This window comes from Chiroxiphia lanceolata, chromosome 10 (genome assembly GCF_009829145.1).
Source record: "Chiroxiphia lanceolata isolate bChiLan1 chromosome 10, bChiLan1.pri, whole genome shotgun sequence".
Taxonomy (NCBI): domain Eukaryota; kingdom Metazoa; phylum Chordata; class Aves; order Passeriformes; family Pipridae; genus Chiroxiphia; species Chiroxiphia lanceolata.
The window spans coordinates 8,792,299-8,811,157 of NC_045646.1; the positions used below are offsets into that span (position 1 = coordinate 8,792,299).

The 18,859-nt window shown below is 38.3% G+C and overlaps 1 protein-coding gene across 2 annotated transcripts; it reads right to left on the bottom strand.

Annotated features, from left to right (window-relative positions):
• Nucleotides 1-859: 859 nt before the first annotated feature.
• Nucleotides 860-17,491, bottom strand: KNG1 (kininogen 1). Of its 2 annotated transcripts, none has more exons than XM_032697310.1 (11): nt 17,181-17,489; nt 14,198-14,308; nt 13,183-13,267; nt 10,673-10,845; nt 8,864-8,971; nt 6,665-6,746; nt 5,960-6,126; nt 4,446-4,553; nt 3,433-3,522; nt 1,814-1,943; nt 860-1,480 (listed from the first exon to the last, which is right to left on the bottom strand). In XM_032697310.1, exons 1-11 carry the CDS (start codon nt 17,373-17,375, stop codon nt 1,293-1,295), a joined length of 1,437 nt encoding a protein of 478 aa, XP_032553201.1. In that variant the 5' UTR covers nt 17,376-17,489; the 3' UTR covers nt 860-1,292. The 2 variants fall into 2 exon arrangements, with proteins under 2 accessions (XP_032553201.1, XP_032553202.1); XM_032697311.1 differs by having other exon boundaries at nt 1,301-1,480; nt 1,814-1,940; nt 3,429-3,522; nt 17,181-17,491.
• Nucleotides 17,492-18,859: the final 1,368 nt, after the last annotated feature.

An 18,859-nucleotide genomic window follows, 5' to 3' on the forward strand; every position in this document is an offset into this window, starting at 1 on the left:
CATTCCTTGTAGCTACTTCTCTTTCAAGATCATCCTGGACCTGTTGTGCCAAGACCTCCTAATCCTGTTCATCCATCAATTTGCATTCTCTGAATGGACTTCACCTGTCTAGTTCTTCCTTCCCAGGGAGGTGGTGGCCGTAGAAGCACAGCACGCAAATGAAGGACCCATTCCCAGGTGTTGAATATATAGTCTTGATGCCACAGAATCCCAGGAGCTGGGATGAGCAACTTCAGGGAATTGCAGCTGTGTTGGATTATACTTATTCTGTGCTTTCAAGCAATATGATCTTTTTCAACAACATCAGTGAAATGTTACCACTTGTAGGACCTTACCCTGTCAATAACCTTTCATGGGACCAAGTAGTGGCTCAAAATTGTGAGCTGATCTGGATATTTATAGTATTCATTTGTTTATTGCTGCGTATTATATTTTTTTCAGCTGAATAAGTTACATACAGAGGGAAAACATGTTTTAATTTGCAAGAAATATTCGACGCTTTTTAGCTAATGTGTCCCACAAGCCCACAAACCTTTGGAAGATATCCAGAATAGAAAATTCAGTCCAGTCTCAAAATTATGCACAACCTAATAATGGAAGAAGGCAAACAAATTTTAGGTGTCTCAAGAGTTTGTAATTTTGTTGTCTGATCTGTAATATTTGTGCCCTTCTGCCACGTGAAAATCTGTCAATCATAGCGCTTCTACTGTGTAGTTAACATAATATGTATAGGGAATAATAAAAGTGCTTTATTTAGGATTCTCTCAGCTGTCCGTGTTATCCAACAGAACAACCTGCTAGTGATAGACTGGTGGCAATATTAATTTGTTTAAAGAAATTGACAGGTAAAACAGGTTCCTTTGTTTTATTTTGGTCTTTATTTCACTCCAGTAAATCAGAGAAATATTATTTCATATATATGAAGAGGCTCCCTTGCTCTCTATTGTCTTGCTTTTGTTTTACCCATATTTGGTTGAGAATCTTCACGTAATCTGCAAAATTCTTTCTGCCATTCTTTTAAATATAATTCAGTGAGATTTGATGCAGTGATTCACTTTGTGCTTATAGCAACTTGAGGCAGATGAGTTACACTGATTTACATATTTGCAAATATATGCAGATACACAGTATTGCCATATGGTCTTAGGTCCCCAGAAGTGCTGGTGACCTACTTGAGTCTTTCAGTTAACAGAATAGGAGCTTTTGCCTCTTCACATTTTATACATTTCAAAAGGCACTATTTTTCTTTTTTTCTATGTATCATTTCTGAAAAGGATCCTACAGTGTTTGAATTATTGTAAAGCATCTGCGAGATCAAAGTCTTCCTCTTCGTTTGCTGTTGCTGAATCAACATTTTCTGCTGCAGAAGGCAAGAGATCCTCATTTGTGAATTCTCTGGGAAAGCTAGGAGAGTCTGGAAGATCCATAATTTGTTTCCATGGTTTTCCAGGACATCTGGGGTGAGCAGATTCTGGGCGATCTGGCAACCCATTAAATAAAGAAGTATCAGAAGAATTAGTGGCTCTGCAGGTGTACTGGTTTCCTTTCTTGCAATCCCTGGATTAACCAGCTCCGGTGCTGTTTCAGCACTGGATGATGGGACGGTTATGTTTTGATTAAAACCCCTTTCACTGGACTCTCCAGAAGATTTGGGGTTTGGATGTTTGTTTACCATTTTTACTGTGTTTTTTATGCCCACACCCATGGCCAATTCTGCACCCTCAACCAATTTCATGCCCATGCCTTTTGTCAGACTCATGATCGTTTTTACATCCATGCCCATGCTTATGCCCATGTTTATGCTCAGGTTCACCTTTGTCTTCTGGTTCCTGTCCATTGTCTTCCTTTGTTCCTTTGCCAGGACTTTGACTGTTTTCTACAACGTGTGAGGGTGAAGCACTCCGGAAAGGTGTGAATCCGGGAGGCCTTCTGGCAAAATATGCCTAAAAGACATAGCCATAATAGCCACATTTGTTACATGAACAAGAACAATTGCTTCAGATTTGGAAAATTCAGAAGCTAGCCCATTGTAGTACCTGAATAATTTAGTAGATTTTCAAAGTAAATTAAATAATTCTCTCTGTGATAAGCATACAAACATAAATATCCTCCCAAATAACTCTGGAATATTTTAACAACTATATGTGTAAAAGAAAAATGTCTATATCACTGAAATTCTGCCAGTTAAAGAGAGGAATGATACTATAGAGAGCAAAACACATGTACTGGTTTTAATTTATGAACAATACAGTTGATTTCTAGGACTAAATGTCCCCACAGTTGTTAGATTATAATACTCCGATGTATAAAACCAATTTATGCTAAAGGCTAACACATCTCTGAGTAGTATCAACAGCAGAATATACAAAAGATCTGTGCCATTTTGTTATATAAAATGTAACTATTCAATTTTTTGCCTCTAGATTTGGCATATGCATTTCAGAATACTGCCTAGAAATAACACACAGATTAAAGCTGATAATATGAAACATTCAGTTGTTATTGAGTAATCTCTACTCCCCTATCACTGTTCAACTGGAAGACAAAGACTGAATAAATGGTGCACAGTCATTGTCCAACATGGGTTTCGTTTCTCTCCACCAAAGCCTCTGATCATTATCTAACTGCAAATCAGAGTTATTTGGGATGGAACTAGATTTGAAAGTTGAAGTGGATACAATATTGTAGTGAAAATAGAAAGACATTAGTTGATACATAATGGATACGTAGTTATGAAGGTTCTGAGCACAGTGAAGTTATTAATTATGAGGACAGCTTAATCTGTCTTTATTCAGTGTAGCATGGGAATCTCTGCATTTATTAAAAAACCGGCAATCATCAGAAAGTTCTGATAATAAAAATATTTATATTCCATTCTGAGATTTTCAAGCTGAGCCATGTTCAGGGCTAGTTAATTGTGGAGCTGAGTAGGAAGAAATTGAAAGATCCTCTGGCAGAGATTGACAGCAGTGGCAGGGGATCTGCCACTCAACTGATATGAAAAGGTTCACACATGCTTTGGAAATCTGTGGGGTATAATTATTGTGTTGCCAAATACATTTGTGTTTCAAGTTTCAAACCTAGTATGAGTAGTAATTTAAAGGAGCTGATGGGGCTTGATGCTTCAGAACATAACTGACAATACAGGGGAGCAGTCAACAGGCAGGACATTCTCCCTGTCCTGTGGCCTTTGTTGTTGTGATCACCTTGTTGGCCTGTCTCACCTTGTGAAGAAGCTGACTTCAATGTGACAGGTTGCTCGGGTTAGAGGGTGAGAGGGAGAAGTGTGGCGTTACTGAGGTTGTTAAAAGAACTATGTGTTCCTTTATTTTTGGTACAAAATATGGGATAATTTGGAATAAATAGAGAATTTAATGACTGCCTTTGTTCTTTGCTCTACTTAAGATAGTGGGTGATGAAGAGGAATCATACCACTCTCCGTTCTTCAGAGCAGTTAAGCTTTGGAATGATTTTATTCTCCCATGGGATCACATAAATTTGTGCTTCACATGACAATGATGCCTGTTGACAAAACAAAACCGACACATTAAGGCAACAAGACATCAGACACAAAGGAAGAGAGTTGTGCCTGAAAAAAGAATGTTTTTTCTAATAATATTTTAAAATACTTGGAACTTTACCCAAATATTTATGAAATCTAACTTAGCGATGGATATTTATTTTTGAGGTCATAGCATGCCTGTGTGAACACTTTAATTCAACTTTGGATTTGAGATTGGGTTCTGAAAATTGGAACTTTCATCTCCAGCACTTTTGGACCACTAACTTTAATCTTCATGATATTCTTAAGAAATATTGTTTGTTGATAGTATTTCTCCTACTAAAAATTGGGAAAGTGAAACAGAGATAAAGGCTTTTTTTTTTATTATTTTGTACTGTCTACTGCACAAACAAATTTTAAAATCTCACAGGTAAGCACTGTTCATATGGTGGGAAAAGAGAAGGGGATAAAGCCCCCCTTCCCAAACAGCTCTCTTGCTAATGGTTTCTGGCCCTATCAGTGACTTTCCAGTGTTTGGAACACATTTTCCCTGTACCAGCAGCGTGCACTCCAGAGCCATCATTCCTTTGCACACAGGTAACACTCCAGTCTCATGTTTTCCTTAGCTGCGAGTCCACAGACTCAAGAGCATCGCAGCTGTTTAATTTCTCAGCAGCCTCATCCTTTCCTTTCTTTGGTTGATTATTATCAAAAGAAAGTTCCTTTGGCTTTGCAGTGAGCACTGATCCTGCAGCTGCAGTGACTCAGTTTTCTAATATGTCACTTGGGTTACAAACAGTGAAAGCTGCTCTTCTTGAAATAAAAGTATACTGAAAGAGGTAACAGAATTCAGGATGTGATTTTACTGAAGTGTTTACAATTTCTGGTGCAAATGAATTTGTCTATTAGGAACATTACAGTTGGCAACATCATCATTACTTACACTGTCTAATGTGGCTTCACAGTCTTCATTAAGGTTTTCAAACTCTTTCTTTGAGCAGTTTGTCTTCCAGGCTCTAAATTTTACTTCATAATTTTTTCCTGCAACCACCTGAAAATGTAAGAAAAAGGCTTTCTATGCTAAAAGCATTTTATTGAGAAGGGTTCACAGGAAAGATGGTTTTCTACAGGCTTATACTACTTACTTTCTATAAGTCCTAACCACTAGGCCAACATGTATTAAGAAGAACAATATTAAAATATTTGTCAGTAAACCTATCTGCTTCTAATCAACTAACTTATTTACTCCAGTTCCCACTCTCAAAAATTCCAGCATTGAAGCTGAAGGAAACAGAAGAGGCCAGAATAATATTGGGCCCACAACTTTGATTTGTTTTATTAGATGCCTGTAGTAATTTTGTTATTAACAGATGAAATCATTAGAGATAGCACTGTAGAGAGCCAAATACGATGTAAGAAAAGTGGAATGTGAATAAAATGAAGTGTGTGATGAATGGGCTCAGCTGAAAATGAACCTATTTGCCAAACTCATTAAAGAGAGAATCTGCAAGGGTTCAAGAATGTGCCTGCTATGAGTTCTCTTAGTATTTTTTCACAGTACTTGAGATAATATATCTTGCTTCAGAGACAGCAGGCAAAACATGAAATTCTGTCTCTCTGAAGTCTATCTTAAAAATGTGTGCGTGCTAATATCAGTATGATATGGAAAGTCAGAAAGGAGAAAAAAGTTTGAAAGAAGAAAAAAGGAAGAAAAAGCACAGATATTATTAGTAAGATAACATGAGCTATTCAGAAAAATTCTGGTGTGACCAAGTATTTTCTGAACTACTTCATCGTCTTATTTTCAGTTCTATCTTTAACCTCTGTTTTGATGTGTTGGAACAGTAAACAAGGCAGATGCAAATGCTGACCAATATTATCCTCCAGATTCCTTGTTCCTCTTTATCCACCTCTATTTCTATGTTTATCTTATGTTATGCACAGATATCCTTTTCTAAAGCTAACTGGAGGATTATTAGCAGAACAATCAGTATATAAAATAACAGATTTCTAAGGTAAATTGAGAAGCCTCATTTTTTGGACACTACACCTACTCTAGGGTGGACACTGCTTAAAATAAAGAGAGTATTGGTAGGGTAGATCAAGGGAGTAGTTCTGTCTAATAGATCTTTTATACTTTAAAAGTCTAAGGTATGTTACAAAGGCTGGTAAAAAGTGGGGTAGATAAAAGAAATTAAATACTCTGAGTCAACCTTCTTCCCATGCTTTTAAAATCATTTTGTTTTAAGGAAAAAATTAAATTTCAAGGGATGGGAGATTTTTGAATAATTCTTGAATGCAAGACAAGATGGATAAAATTTTTCAAGAAAAATTGCATGGATATTTCAGTTACCAAATGTATCGACACTTAGAGGAAAACATTATTTCAAAACTAAATACAAAATTCAGCTACCATTCAGCTCAGACCAATGATGAGGTCATGTCTGTAATGCCAACCTGAACTGTCGCCGATTCTATTTCTCCGTGTTTATAGTAGAAATCGTCATTGCTCTCTGAATTATACTTCTCCATAGAAACCTTCAGTAGTTCCTTGAGTTCTGGACTGGTTCTTGGGATAGGCCTTGGACAGCCTGGACAAATGGCAGGACGAACTGGTTCCTCAACTGAAAGAGACCAACAGATTTCAGATCTAGGAAACAAAAGATTCAATGTACGTAAAGGCTGGGAAAAACAGTTAGTTATGAACCTCTGCCTTTTGGAATGCTTCATATTTGGGTCTGTGAAATGAAACCAAAATATCTTTGAGTTTTATATGATCAGCAATTACCCATGTTGGTTATCTAGAAGAGTCCTGCATCAGCATCTACTGTCACACTGGACATTTAACAGCAGTTCGTAGAAACAAGAATTGCATGTGCCCGCTGTGGGTAGCCAGCATATATGGAGAGGGAACAGCTACATGTATGGGAAGACCTGATTTAGGTGAAACAAGAGGTGCAATGAATTTGTGTGTTGAAGAAAACCAAGGGTGAGAGTGCAGCATTTCCTACATACAACAGTACTGTGCTCCCTGTTCTAAAGCTCTGAAGCTGTGATAACCTGTGCCCAGGTAGATGGCATGGGGAAAAAAGTAACACTAAATAACAATAAAAAACATTGAAAATTGCAGGACTGTTAAATTTGATAGTACTCATGACATACCTTGAAATTTGCATTCATTCTTGATCTGTTCAATCTCTGCCTGAAGATTCTGATATGCTTTGGCCTCACATTTGCCTACACGCTGGAGTAAAAAATGCAAAACAGCTCCTTGTTATTTAGAAATAATGAACAAATTCACATCCTAATACCTCCCTGCTAACGGAATAAGTCAAGCATGCTACTAATAATTCCTTCCTTCCTTGAATATACTGGCAGCCAGAAGCCTGACAGACATCTGCAGAGCCATTAAATGATCAGGATTCAAAAGGACCACTTGGAGAAAATAAGATCATAAAAGAAAAGCCAAATGAACTATTTGTATATATTCATTACAGAAAAAAATGAGGAGGTTTACAAGCCAGAATCCTATTTTATGGAGAACTCTGTGGAATTTCTGTCTCAAACTGTACAGATCAAAAAGAAAATTACACAATTATCAAATCAGACATTACTGAGTTTCTTGTATTTATTCAGGCCTTCTAAAGGAAGGTGATAGGTGACTTGCTTTAAATTGCCTTGATACATTAGGGCTGGAAGAAAGCAGATATTGTTCTGTTTTTTCTTTAAAAGGTTATAGAGCCGTAAAACTGACTCCATCATTCCAGTGATTAGAAATGGTAATAAGGAAAGAGCTGGAGGGAATGAATATATCAAGGAGAGACTGGGGGGTTTGTGGTAAACAGAAGTGATATTTTGCAGATTTGTCAGAGTTCTTCAAAAGCATCAACAAAGATGGGTAGAGAGACTTGTAGATAAAGTATACAGAGATTTTCAAAAAGGTTTTGGTGAAATCCTTTATCAAATTAACTGTAGAATAAGAAGGAAGTCTTAAAATTCAGGATCAAGATCTTAGGGCTGTTGCAGATACTTGAAAACATAATCCATAAAAAAGTCTACTTAGTGGTGGTTTAGAAAAAATAATAAAAAATAATGCCAAGACTTATTATCTGGGTTAAAGAGACTGACATTATGTCCCAGTATAGCTCAGTGGTTCACATGTGTGTTGAATACAGGGTGCAGTTCTGGTTGTCCCATTTAAAAATGAATAGTACTGAGCTAAATAAAGGTACAAAACAGCTTCCATGGAATTTGGTCATTTCAAGGTATGGAATATTTGTGGAATATGGTAGTCTAATGATATCTGTCAATGATCTATTAGCAAGGCTGCTTAACAGTTCAGGGGATAAGTGCTAATGATCTAATCCCACAAACCCTAGGTTACCAAAGCAGTATGTGAGTGAGGGAGAGCTCCTGCAGTAGGTGAGGTGACAGAAGTCATCACCTGTAGGTGACAGCTGGGAAACTCAGACTCAAGCAGATTAAGTAAGTTGCTTAAGGTTTAAGGGCATATGAGGGTAATGCAGGGATTTGCTTCAGCTAGTCTGGTTCTCACACTTCTGTTATTTACCACAGTGTTGTCATTCTTTCTCTTTTTGATCAATAGGTATGAAACATTCTCGAAATGTACAAGGAGTAATTGTGGAACAGGAGAGGCTCTTGAATGTAACCCTCAGTAGTGCAGTTCCACAACAGCTGAAACAGATGCCAGTCAGTCCCCTCCCATTCACCACCACTGATCATTGTGACTCTGCATTCCTGCCCTCTGCCTTGTGTTTGCAGAATTGTTTGTCTGATCCCCTTGTGAGCTGATTCAGGGAGGTCAGTTAAGAGAGGAAGCCTCTATTTTTGGTACAGATACTTCAGTTCCAGGTCAGAGAAACTGAGGGAGGACTTGTTTTTGCAGCACTGTTTAGCTAGATTATGTATATTTGTTTATAAATTTCTTTTGAAGTTCTCTTATTTGGACTGTGGTAGAGGTTGAGTAATAATTGAACTACTTACTTTTCTTAGAGAATATGTCTTAAGCTGGAAAAATGGTGCTAATTTTAATTATCGCTTCTTGGGTTGTGTATGAGTAACTCCTTGAATATCTGGATAGGAACTTCTCAAGGGATTTATTATTTGTGTGAAACTGTTTAGATTCTGTAGAGTAATCTGTAAACATTTCAGTGATCCTCTTAGTCACTGATTCAGGAGAAAACATGGATGTTCTAATTGCATAAATAGTTATGTATAAGATTGGATTTAATATTCATTCACAAAGTAAAGCAAGACTATAAATATTTTCTTAAGTTGGATCTCAATGATTATTTGTTAATCTGATATTTTCTCGATAAACAGGTTTTGAAGATTACTTACACCTCTAGAAGTGATTCTGCACTCTGGAGTTAAATCTGGAAATTGGTCTTTGGAGCAATTTGTCTCCTCAATTTCATAGTCAATTTTGTAATTCCATCCAGCTACCACCTGGAAGAGATATTTTGGTTATACCTGATTTAAACCAATACAAAATTGCAAGTTAAACTATTAAATGTGATTAGCAAAGAAGGCAAAACTATTCTTCTAGTGCTTTCCTATCAAATCACTTTGCAATCACTAACCATAAAGTGTCCATGGACAGCAAAAATATTTTTGTCCTTGTGATACAAAAAGTGAACTAAGTCCTGCATATGTGACAAGTGCACTTTGTATTTGGTTTTCAGTTCTCCTGGCAAGCCTGCAGCCTCATCCTGCTGGGTTTCTTGCACTCTCCTCCAAAGTGACTGTTACTTATTACTCCCAGTGACAGGAAGCTGGTCTAGATAGATGACTACACTAATACAGTCTGGCAAGTCCTGCATTCCTGAGCATGGGACACAGTAAAACATTATCTGAATAATGTAACTTTATGCTGCTGACATCATTTGTTGTTGAGTGTCCTGCATTTATCATCTACCCATAATTGTGTCTATCCCAGGCTTTGCCTTCTCCCACACGCTGTTCTGTCCAGGTTTGTGAGCCTTTTTAAAAATTTCCCTCCAGAAAGCTGTTCCATTTTCCTCACTGTGGCTACTACTTCTCACCCATGAAATCTCTCCATATCTAGTGTTGGGTCAGGTAACATTGGGTTAGAAAGGAGAAATAATCAAATGTAGGAACTTTCCATCCCAGATCAATTGAAATGGAGGGCTCTGACTAGTGTCTGTTGGCCAGAGGTGACATAATGGTTCTCTTTCCAGCTGCTGGATTGCAGTCTGTCTGTGACATTTTGTCATGTGGCTTAAATATTGTGCAAGTTTATCTTTCAACAAAGAGGATCACTGCCCTCAGTAAATACAAAGAGGACAAGTCTGAATTAAGTCATGGGTCAAACTGACATGAGACCAGAAGATGCTTTTTGACTAATACATACATATTCAAAGAAAAGGGTCTGTACTTGGTGTCAGGTTATATACTAGTTAAAAACTAAATAAGAAAATTTACTTTCTAGCAATGTCACACCAGTCCATGGAGAACCATTCACAGGGAAGGAATTGTTGCATGGAATACAAGATGACACAGAATTTCTACAACCCAAGCAGTCATTTCTAGCAAAGCAGATATTCCTGCGTGCAGAAATATTTCCGTGAGTGGCATTCTGGCTTTTTGGTTTTCTTCCCATTTTTTCTATGTGGTGTTTACCCATCCTATAGTGTATAGCAGCTGCTGACATATGGGCCCTACTGCCTTGCAAAAACATAGATGCCTGCTGCTGTTTGAGAGGCTGTAGAGTATGTGAGACATCTGTGCAGGCTGGCAGCTTTGGCACAGACCCCAGGAGAGATCTGCTCCTGCTGGAGCCTCAGGAAGAGGCCAAGTGAAGTACCCAGGAGCATCTGAGATGACACAAGAGACATATGTCAGCACTGAATGCAAATAAACTGGTGCTAAACACAGGTTAGATGCAACTGCAGATAAAGAAAAAAATGTGTGTACTATCAGTTGTCAGCTCTGAAAATCCAGTAGGTAACCGTTAATGATTCCTTATAAATGAAGATAATTATTTATAGAGCCTACATTTTATGTGCATTTTCTATGCTTTATTATGAAATATAAGCCACCTTAATATCAGAAAAGTACACAAAACAAACAAGGTACCTGCTTTGGGTTGCTTTTTTGGTAAAATTTAGAGAAAAATAATGCACAAACCTGTCTTTTGGCTTGTTTTATTTCCACAAGCTTGAAAAGGGCAGGCTCATCACCCTCCTTATTAAACTTTTGAATGGCTTTTTGCAGAATTTCTGACACTTGTGAACTGTCACTTGATATAGGATGATAGCATCCAAGACATGGAACCTGAGTAATTCTTATCTTTGACACATCTGGAAAAGAAACAAACCAAAAAATATAGGGCTTCATGTAAAACAGCTTTAGGATTTAATTTCTCCTACCTGGGAATGAGCAAGAACCTTTCCTGCTTCTAACTGATGTGATGAGCAAACCCCACATTCCAGTTTCAAGGCCTGCAAAGACGTTTGTTGTATTTAGAAACGTGCTCTGGTTTGTGGTGGCAGAGTCCACCCATGGCATTAGGGTCCAGGCATGCTTTCAGCAGTGAACTCCATTTGAGCAATTGTTGAATCTTAGAAAAATCTTGCAAGTACTTTTGGCACCATTAAGGAAGGGTCATTTCGTTCAGTCAGGGAAGATCCAGTGGAGGCTACAACTCAAAGGGGATGTTCTTTGGGTTCTTCAAAGCTCACCCACAGTGGCAGCTGCTTGCTGTCCTCAGTATTTGGGGATGGGGACTTCAGCAGGACTGTTTTGGCTCAGCCATGTGAACTGTTCTGACTCTGAGCGCCCTTGGGACTGCAGTTGGACTATTCTAGTGCCCCTGCCAGTCACTGTGGCTGCCAGGTACCACTTGGTGTTACCTTCAGGTTTAACCAGCTGGCTTGGCTGTGGAAACACGAGCTTGACAGGTATGCTCAAACTTCTGTTTCCTACTACTAATCCTATTAACTCGCTTTCCTTTCTAGTAATCATGGATTGGATTTTCATAAATTAATTTTATAGTTCAGTACATAAATTAATTTCACGATTCAGTGAACTTGAGAATGAAAGTGGGACAATATGTGGTCTCTGTGGAATTGAAGTAAAATTTGTGTGCCTGATCTTCAGCTGGCACAAACTGGCTTTAATGAAGTTACGCCAGCTTGCACCAGCCAGGAAACTAGTCCAGGGTCAGTTAGATCAAACTGTTTCACCAAAAAGGCTGAACAGTGTGGTATCTAATATGGTGGGGAAATTCCTCACCCGTCAGGATCTGTTGTTTTACTCTTTCTGTTTGAATCCTTTGGATCTGGTTTGGCTCCTCTGTACATTTGGAATATCTCAGTGCAAGCAGTAATATTTAGTCTTAACTCTCTGAGGGGTACATGAACAAACTCTGGCCCTTAGTATTTCTAGCATCACTTATTTTGACTCCGTAATGGCAAATATATACTTGTTATAGAAAGTGTGACCATGTTTTCAGTAAGTAGTCACAAAGGACATCATAAACCAAGAGCACACCCAGTTCTAGACCAACAGTGGTCTGGGCACTTTCGTAAGGACAACGCTGAACAAATGTGTGTTCTTTTTTTAGAGTTGCTACAACTTGGTAAGAAGAGATGAGCTTCTTAGGCTGAATACATGACTCATTTAATTTATGTATGTTTTTTTAATGCTTTCTAAGCAAAGATTCAAATGCAAATTTCCTGTGCATTCTTTTACTGGCAACTAGATGTCACCATTGCCTTACAAAAGCGGTAGAACATGGAGTTCCTGTACTGCAGTTCCTAGAAGTACGCTGGCTGTAGGTAAAGCCATTTTTGACTTTACAAAAAAACCCCAAATATAAATTGCCAAACATCTCAGAAATCATGGTAAATACTTTTGTAGTTAATAGACAGATGGATGTTTTAAAGCTAGTTTGGATATGTCTTTCAGAACACTAGGCATAGAGCTCTCAGTTGCAAAGTTTTAAAACAATGTGATCTCTTTTTAATAAAGGAAATTTCTATGTGAATATAATAGTCGTATGTGAATATCTTATAGGTTAGAAATGTAGTAATGCTTATTGTTACGGTCTAAAAGATATCACAGTGTCTCGTAATTACATCACTGCTAGATTTTTATTTTGTAAATGAAATTTTAGGGTTTTTTTCTTGGTTGGAGTAAGTATTTGTTTTGGTAAACTTTAACAGAAATACTCATTTTTAGTTTGGAGAAAATTGAGGTGCAATTTTGTCATACAGAACTTTTTTTTCTAATTATTCCTGGCACAATTTTATATGTAAACAAGTAAGGACAGAAATTTGAAGTGTGACAAGTTGTATCTAGTCTCTTAAGTTACTGGGATGCTTTTGGTCTTAAGCAAATTCATTTTAACTTGGTATAATTTCAGTGCTTGAAGAAACTTACTACACACACGTGCTCATTTTTATTACCCTGGACAGAAACTGTCAGTGCTTCACTAACTTAGTCTATATGTGTATAACAGTAAAGTGAAATTCTATCCTTAACATGTAGTTGCTTATGGAAGATTATTTATAAATGCCTGAATAGAATGATAAGGAACAGCTACCTTTAAAATTACCTGAAAGTCTCAGCATTATATTTATTCCATTCTTATTCGTCAGTGTATTTGTGGAATACTGTCCCAAATATTTACATACCTGAGAAAATGTTGCACTCTTGTGAAACATTACTTGTTTTTTCGGCATCATTCATGTGAACTCGAGCTGTGCATTCTCCTGTTTGCTGCAAAAATATATGGCAACAACTGTCTTAAACTTGCTGAGGAAAATATATACAGTGCTATATATTCCTCTAGTTGAGCACAGCTGACAGTTGCAAACAGATTTTGGCAAGGGGTTGATGTGCACATTTGTAGTAGTGTCTAATTTGCTCTTTTTTTCCTGGAAAAGGACCAGTTTTGTTGATTGTGAGGAAAGTAGGGGATGAACTGAGCAGATAACTTGAAAGATTGCTTTGTGTTTGTATGATGTGTATTGATTAACTGAAGAATTTACAATCAGAATAATGGAAATTAACACATCCTCTTGAAAAAAGACTGTATAAAATATTTACCCAATTTCCCCTTTGCTAGTACAAGACATGCAGCAATGACCATGACATTTCATATAGATTCAAATACTATTAATCCTCCTGTGAACTGTGTGAAATAACAGTACCTTCTACTGGGAACATGCAGTGTTCCTGCAGTGTGTGTCCCCCTGTTGTACCTTCTGCTGATTGATCTCTGGGAGCACGAGCCAGGCCTGCTTTGCACAGCTGAAAGCCCTCTGCCAAATTTTCTGCCATAGTGGCTTCCATGTCAGCATTTGGTTGTGCAAGTTTCTATTATACATAATTAATAGAAAGTTTTACAGCCCTTGCACTCTCATGTGTGCACGTATCTTTTGTTGGGTTTATTGTCAACCTTCATACTGAAGTGCTGAAATGTTCCTTTCTGCATATATTCAGGATTGTAAAGGGAAAATCATTATTGTAATGGTAAACTTTTGAATTTTAAACATTTCTGTACTGTACTTTAGTCATATAAGCTTTTAAAAGCATCACAGCTAAAAAAGTTAATTTTGCTACTGTGTTTTCCCCCAAGCAATTACATTCCTGGTCATTATACTGATGTTTCTGTACAGAGAAGTTGTAAGAAGAACAGACACTTACAGCCTCTGCAGATGGTTTGTAATGACAGTGTTGCCAGGATTTGTTTTCCTCAGTGGCACAAGAAGTTTCAAGTATTCGGTATTTCACGTAGAATTGCGGGTCAGGACCTGCCTGGATTAGAACAACATACATGTCATCATTTGCATAGTAATAAATCAAGTGAAAAGATAAGAGCTCCAAAAAGTAAATACTATTCATTGGTTACCTTGTGTTTTATAGTATGTTTTCATATTGGCTGCTGGTCTCCCAGATCATGGTAGTTCAAATATTAACTTATCTAATTATATTACTTAGCCCTTACCTACAATAGCAATATGTTGATATAATCGATACAATATGCTCAACTACCTTCATTTTAACTTGTAGTACCAAGGGTTTTAGAACCAGGAAGAAGTGTTTAGGTTTTATAATCTTATTCAAATGTACTCCAAAAAAGCCAGTTTGGGTGGCTGTTTGGATAGTTAGCATAATCACCAGCTTGGACTGTGCTCCTGTCTGACTCCCTCGCTCTCACTCTTGGCCTCCTCCCAGATCTGTCTACTTTCCTTCTGTGCAGCTCCACTGGCAGCCCAGGCACAGCAGCCAGCAGCCCTCAGGCAGCCTGGCAGTGCCCAGACGGCCTTTCCTTGGTGGTGCCGGGGAACTTCAGCTGCCCTGCCTGCGGGAAGGGGCGAGGAGGGCACGTGCTCTGGAGACAGCCTTTGGCAGTGCCTGCGGTTTTCTGTAGGCACTGAAGGCTGAGCTGCAGCAGAGGCAGCCTCAGGAATCGCATAAGATGAAATAAAAAGTATTAAGCAAGGTTTGGCCTGGCCAGTGGAAGTATTTCAGAAGTTGATAAATCAGTAGTGGGCATTTTCTCCTTGCCATAAATCAAGTAGTGAGCCTGTGTCTGCAGGTGACAGTGGCACACTCTAAAGTTTGTGGTTCATCCGTTAGAGAAGGTATGAAGTCCGAAGTTACTAATCTTTTACAGCCACTAAAAATGCTCTGCCAATGTGACTTTTCAAATACAAACAGGCAGTTGCTGTACTTTAGCACTGGTTATTCTTAAATAACCAGTTATTATTCTCTGTCTCTGCTGGGAGAATTAAATGATAATTCTTGCCTTAGTGGTACCAAGAAAATGAAGCTGAGCTGACGTGGGTGGCATATACTGGATTTACACTGATGGAGACACAGAATTATATTCTGCCTTCTCTCAATTCCTGTTATGTATTGCTACAGCTACGAAGAAGTGTACAAGTACCTGATATAATGGTTGCAGGTTGTAAAACAGGATAAAAAGGGCTCTAAAAATATAATAGACTTAATCCTCAGCAGGAAGAAATTGACATTTATGGAGCTGCATCAGTTTATATTATCTGGGGCTTAAAAAGAGCCAAATTCTGTTCTCTGTTGCAGTGTTCTAAATCTGCAATAAATCAGCTCAGTGAGTAAACAAAATACATAAGAAAAGACATTGTTTCTGTATGTTATTTGCTATTGGTTTATTTCGTTATTATTATGAACAGCTATGCCTTTAACTGGGGCAGGTTTAGTCTTTCACTAGTCAGCTTTTATGTTTTATTACCCTATCAATAATGAATGTACATGAATATGTAATAACCAGCTATTTAATTAATGCATTCGACATTGTGAGACTAGCAAAAAGTAAAAACTATACTCTTTTTAGAAAAAGAATCTCAAGTATAAGGAAATTTCAATTGCAGATTCCTTTTCTCTGTTTTTTACTTAACATCATAATCGAATCAATGATTCAAAGTAATAGTTGATTTCCACTTCTGATCTTTTAAGAAAAGGAAAGATGGATATCTAGAGAAGGAAAGATGAATAATAATTGCAATAAATATGTATTCTTAAAAATACAACATTATTCAAGATAAAATACTGAAACTCCTTTGGGAACATCAGCAAAAAGAAGGTGGTATTACAGCTCTGATAGAGAGATGTTTGCATTTGGCTATTGTTAAAGATATGTGTAGTTCAGTGAAAACAGTAAGACCATTTATTTAATATTAATTGCATAAAGGATTTCCTGATTTTAGTCTTTGTCTCCACACGCTTAAATCTCCCCAGTGTGTAAACAGGAACAGCAGAGGGCAGGTGCCAGGAGATGTGGGTAGTTTGCTGTAAGGCAAGGAATGCACGTCCCCTCTCTGAGGTTAATTTCTATCTGGTTAAGAGTGTCTTGTGATTCTGGGCTGCAAAATATCCTCTCTGACACTGGGTTTTCTGGTTTACATCTGAAAATCCAATCCAGTAGAAAAAAATGCTAATGTTATTTTCAAGTAAAGTAATGCTTGTCATTATTATGGTAATACCATCTTTGTATGCTTCTCAGAGGTAAATACTCTTTTGTTAGATTAAGGCTATACAGAAGGACTCCAGACAGAGGATCATGTTGCATTCTTTTTTTTTCCTGTAATTTTAGCTGTCACCCCATTTGACTAAAATACCACCTCGTGCTGTTAGTTATATCTTTGACTTAGGACAGATGTCAGTCAAATAATATTCACAAACAATTCAGAGTATTGCCAAACTTTATCAGGTAATTCTTTTTTATGTGTGACGCCTGCTCTTGCCAAGTCAAGATTATATTAATGTTTTTAGTAAGTGGGGTTTTGCCATTGATCTGAAAACCTTAGTGATGATGGAAAGGGATAGAATTCTCAGCAAAGAAAGGAGAAAACAGAGCGGATTAGTAAGACAAATTATATCAGTGATAGAAATTTCCTATTCTTTAGTCCTCGTATTAGTAAGCAATTCACCAGCACACATAGTTCTGTTGATAAGAACATAATATACATCCCTGCTTGTCGTGGGAACGAGTATCTTACTGTGCAAGTCACTTTGATTTTTTAAAACGTTTTTGGAATACACTGTGCTGTCATACTTGCCCCCTTACGAATGAGATGGAGATACACTGATTCACACTGCATAAACAATCCCAACTTTTTTTTTTTTTTTTGTAAAGTCTACTTACAGTTCTCTTGGCTTCCATCACCACGTATAGAGCAAATTGATTACCAGTTGCTCTATCTCCATTGTACTTCTGCAGTGCTGCGTCGACAGCTCTAAAGACATCAGGATCATCACAGTCTGAAAATTCATATGGAAGAGGGATGGCTCTGCTGCAGAAAAAACTACAGCAGAGTGCTAGTACAATGAAAGGTTTCATAATTGGATGAAAAATGCCACCTGAATTAGAAGGCTTTTTAAAAGCCAAATGGAAAAGAAATGCCTGACAGAGTTTTAGTCACCTCTTCTGTTTTTCAGGAGCAATAGCTAAGTAAACAGAACAAGTGGGCTGCTGGGGTTGGTTGGTTCTCATCATAGCCTGTTTATACTGCAAATAAACTTCTGAGTTTATCTAAATAAACTTTGTGTGGTCACCAGAATGACACTAAGGTTATCCACCTGCCATCAAGATAACAGGATAAATGGCTGCAGCTGGGGACATGTTTAGACCAAGCAGGACAGCTCTTGGGAAGAGAATGTTTGTAGCTTTCTGACTTCTTAACATCTAAACTGCTACTGAGAATGAATTCTACGAGGCTTAAATAAAACACCCAAGAAGGTCACAGTGGCAAGGAAGTTCTGCACGACAACTTTATAAATTTTGTAGATCTGTTCAGTGTTCAGACTGCAGTAGTTCTGAGAACTGTAGCTCTCAGAACATGTTTGAAAAGAGTCTTTGGACAGATGCATATGGTTGAATGTCACCTAAGTCTTCAACAACACTTGATAAATGTTGTCCTTTGCAGTACTCTTGGAGATGTCCATCTCTGCTACCATGCAGAGACTGCCTTTGGACCATGGATTAGTCAGTCCATGGTGCTTTGTTACTGTTACAGATATGTGACACCCAAGCACAAAGGATTAAACTGTGTTACCTGTGTCTGGCAGAGCCAGGATTAGAGCTGGCTGAGAACATCTGGTGCTTTTCTCCAGTGTTTGGCACCACATAGCTTTTCTTTGGATTTATGAACACCTTGGGATTTCCTTGGCTCCTGTGTTCCAGCTGTGTCTTGCTGTGTTTGGTTTGCATGGCAAGGTTTTGGTAGCAGGGGGCTACAGGGCTCACTTCTGTGAGAAGCTGCTGGAAGCTTCTCCTATGTCTGACAGAACCTGTGCCAGCTGGCTCCAAGATGGATCCAGTTCTGGCCAGGACTGAGCCCGTCAGCAGTGGTGGTAGTTCCTCTGGGACACCGGAGTGGAGAAGGGGAAAAAAAGAACTGGGGAAGAACAATAACAGAGAGAGGAGTGAGAATATGTGAGAAACAACTACGCAAACACCACCATCAGTGAAGATGGAGTGGGAGGAGATGCTGCAGGTGCTGGAGCAGAGATTTCCTGCAGCCTATGGGGCAGACCGTGGTAAGACAGGCTGTCCCCCTACAGCTCATGGAGGTTAGTGGTAGAGCAGGAATCCACCAGAGCACATGGATTCCCCATGGAGGCTATGATCCTGTGGGAAGCTTGTGCTGGAGCAGGTTTGCTGATAGGACTTGTGACCCTGCAGGGGACCCTCTCTGGAACAATTTGTTCCTAAAGGACTGTATATCCTGGAAAGGACTGACACTGTAGCGGTTCATGGAAGACTGTGTCCAGGGGGAGGGATCCCAGGATGGAGCAAGGGAAAGACTGTAAGAAGTCCTGCTC

What these genes read in the sequence shown, in the direction of transcription:
- KNG1 (XM_032697310.1), bottom strand. Translation starts at nt 17,375, where the DNA reads ATGAAACCTTTCATTGTACTAGCACTCTGCTGTAGTTTTTTCTGCAGC. An exon ending in GAATGAATGCAAATTTCAAG is followed by an intron (nt 6,127 to 6,664) that starts GTATGTCATGAG and finishes GGTCTCTTTCAG; the next exon opens with TTGAGGAACCAGTTCGTCCT. An exon ending in GCTCTGAAGAACGGAGAGTG is followed by an intron (nt 1,944 to 3,432) that starts GTATGATTCCTC and finishes TATGTCTTTTAG; the next exon opens with GCATATTTTGCCAGAAGGCC.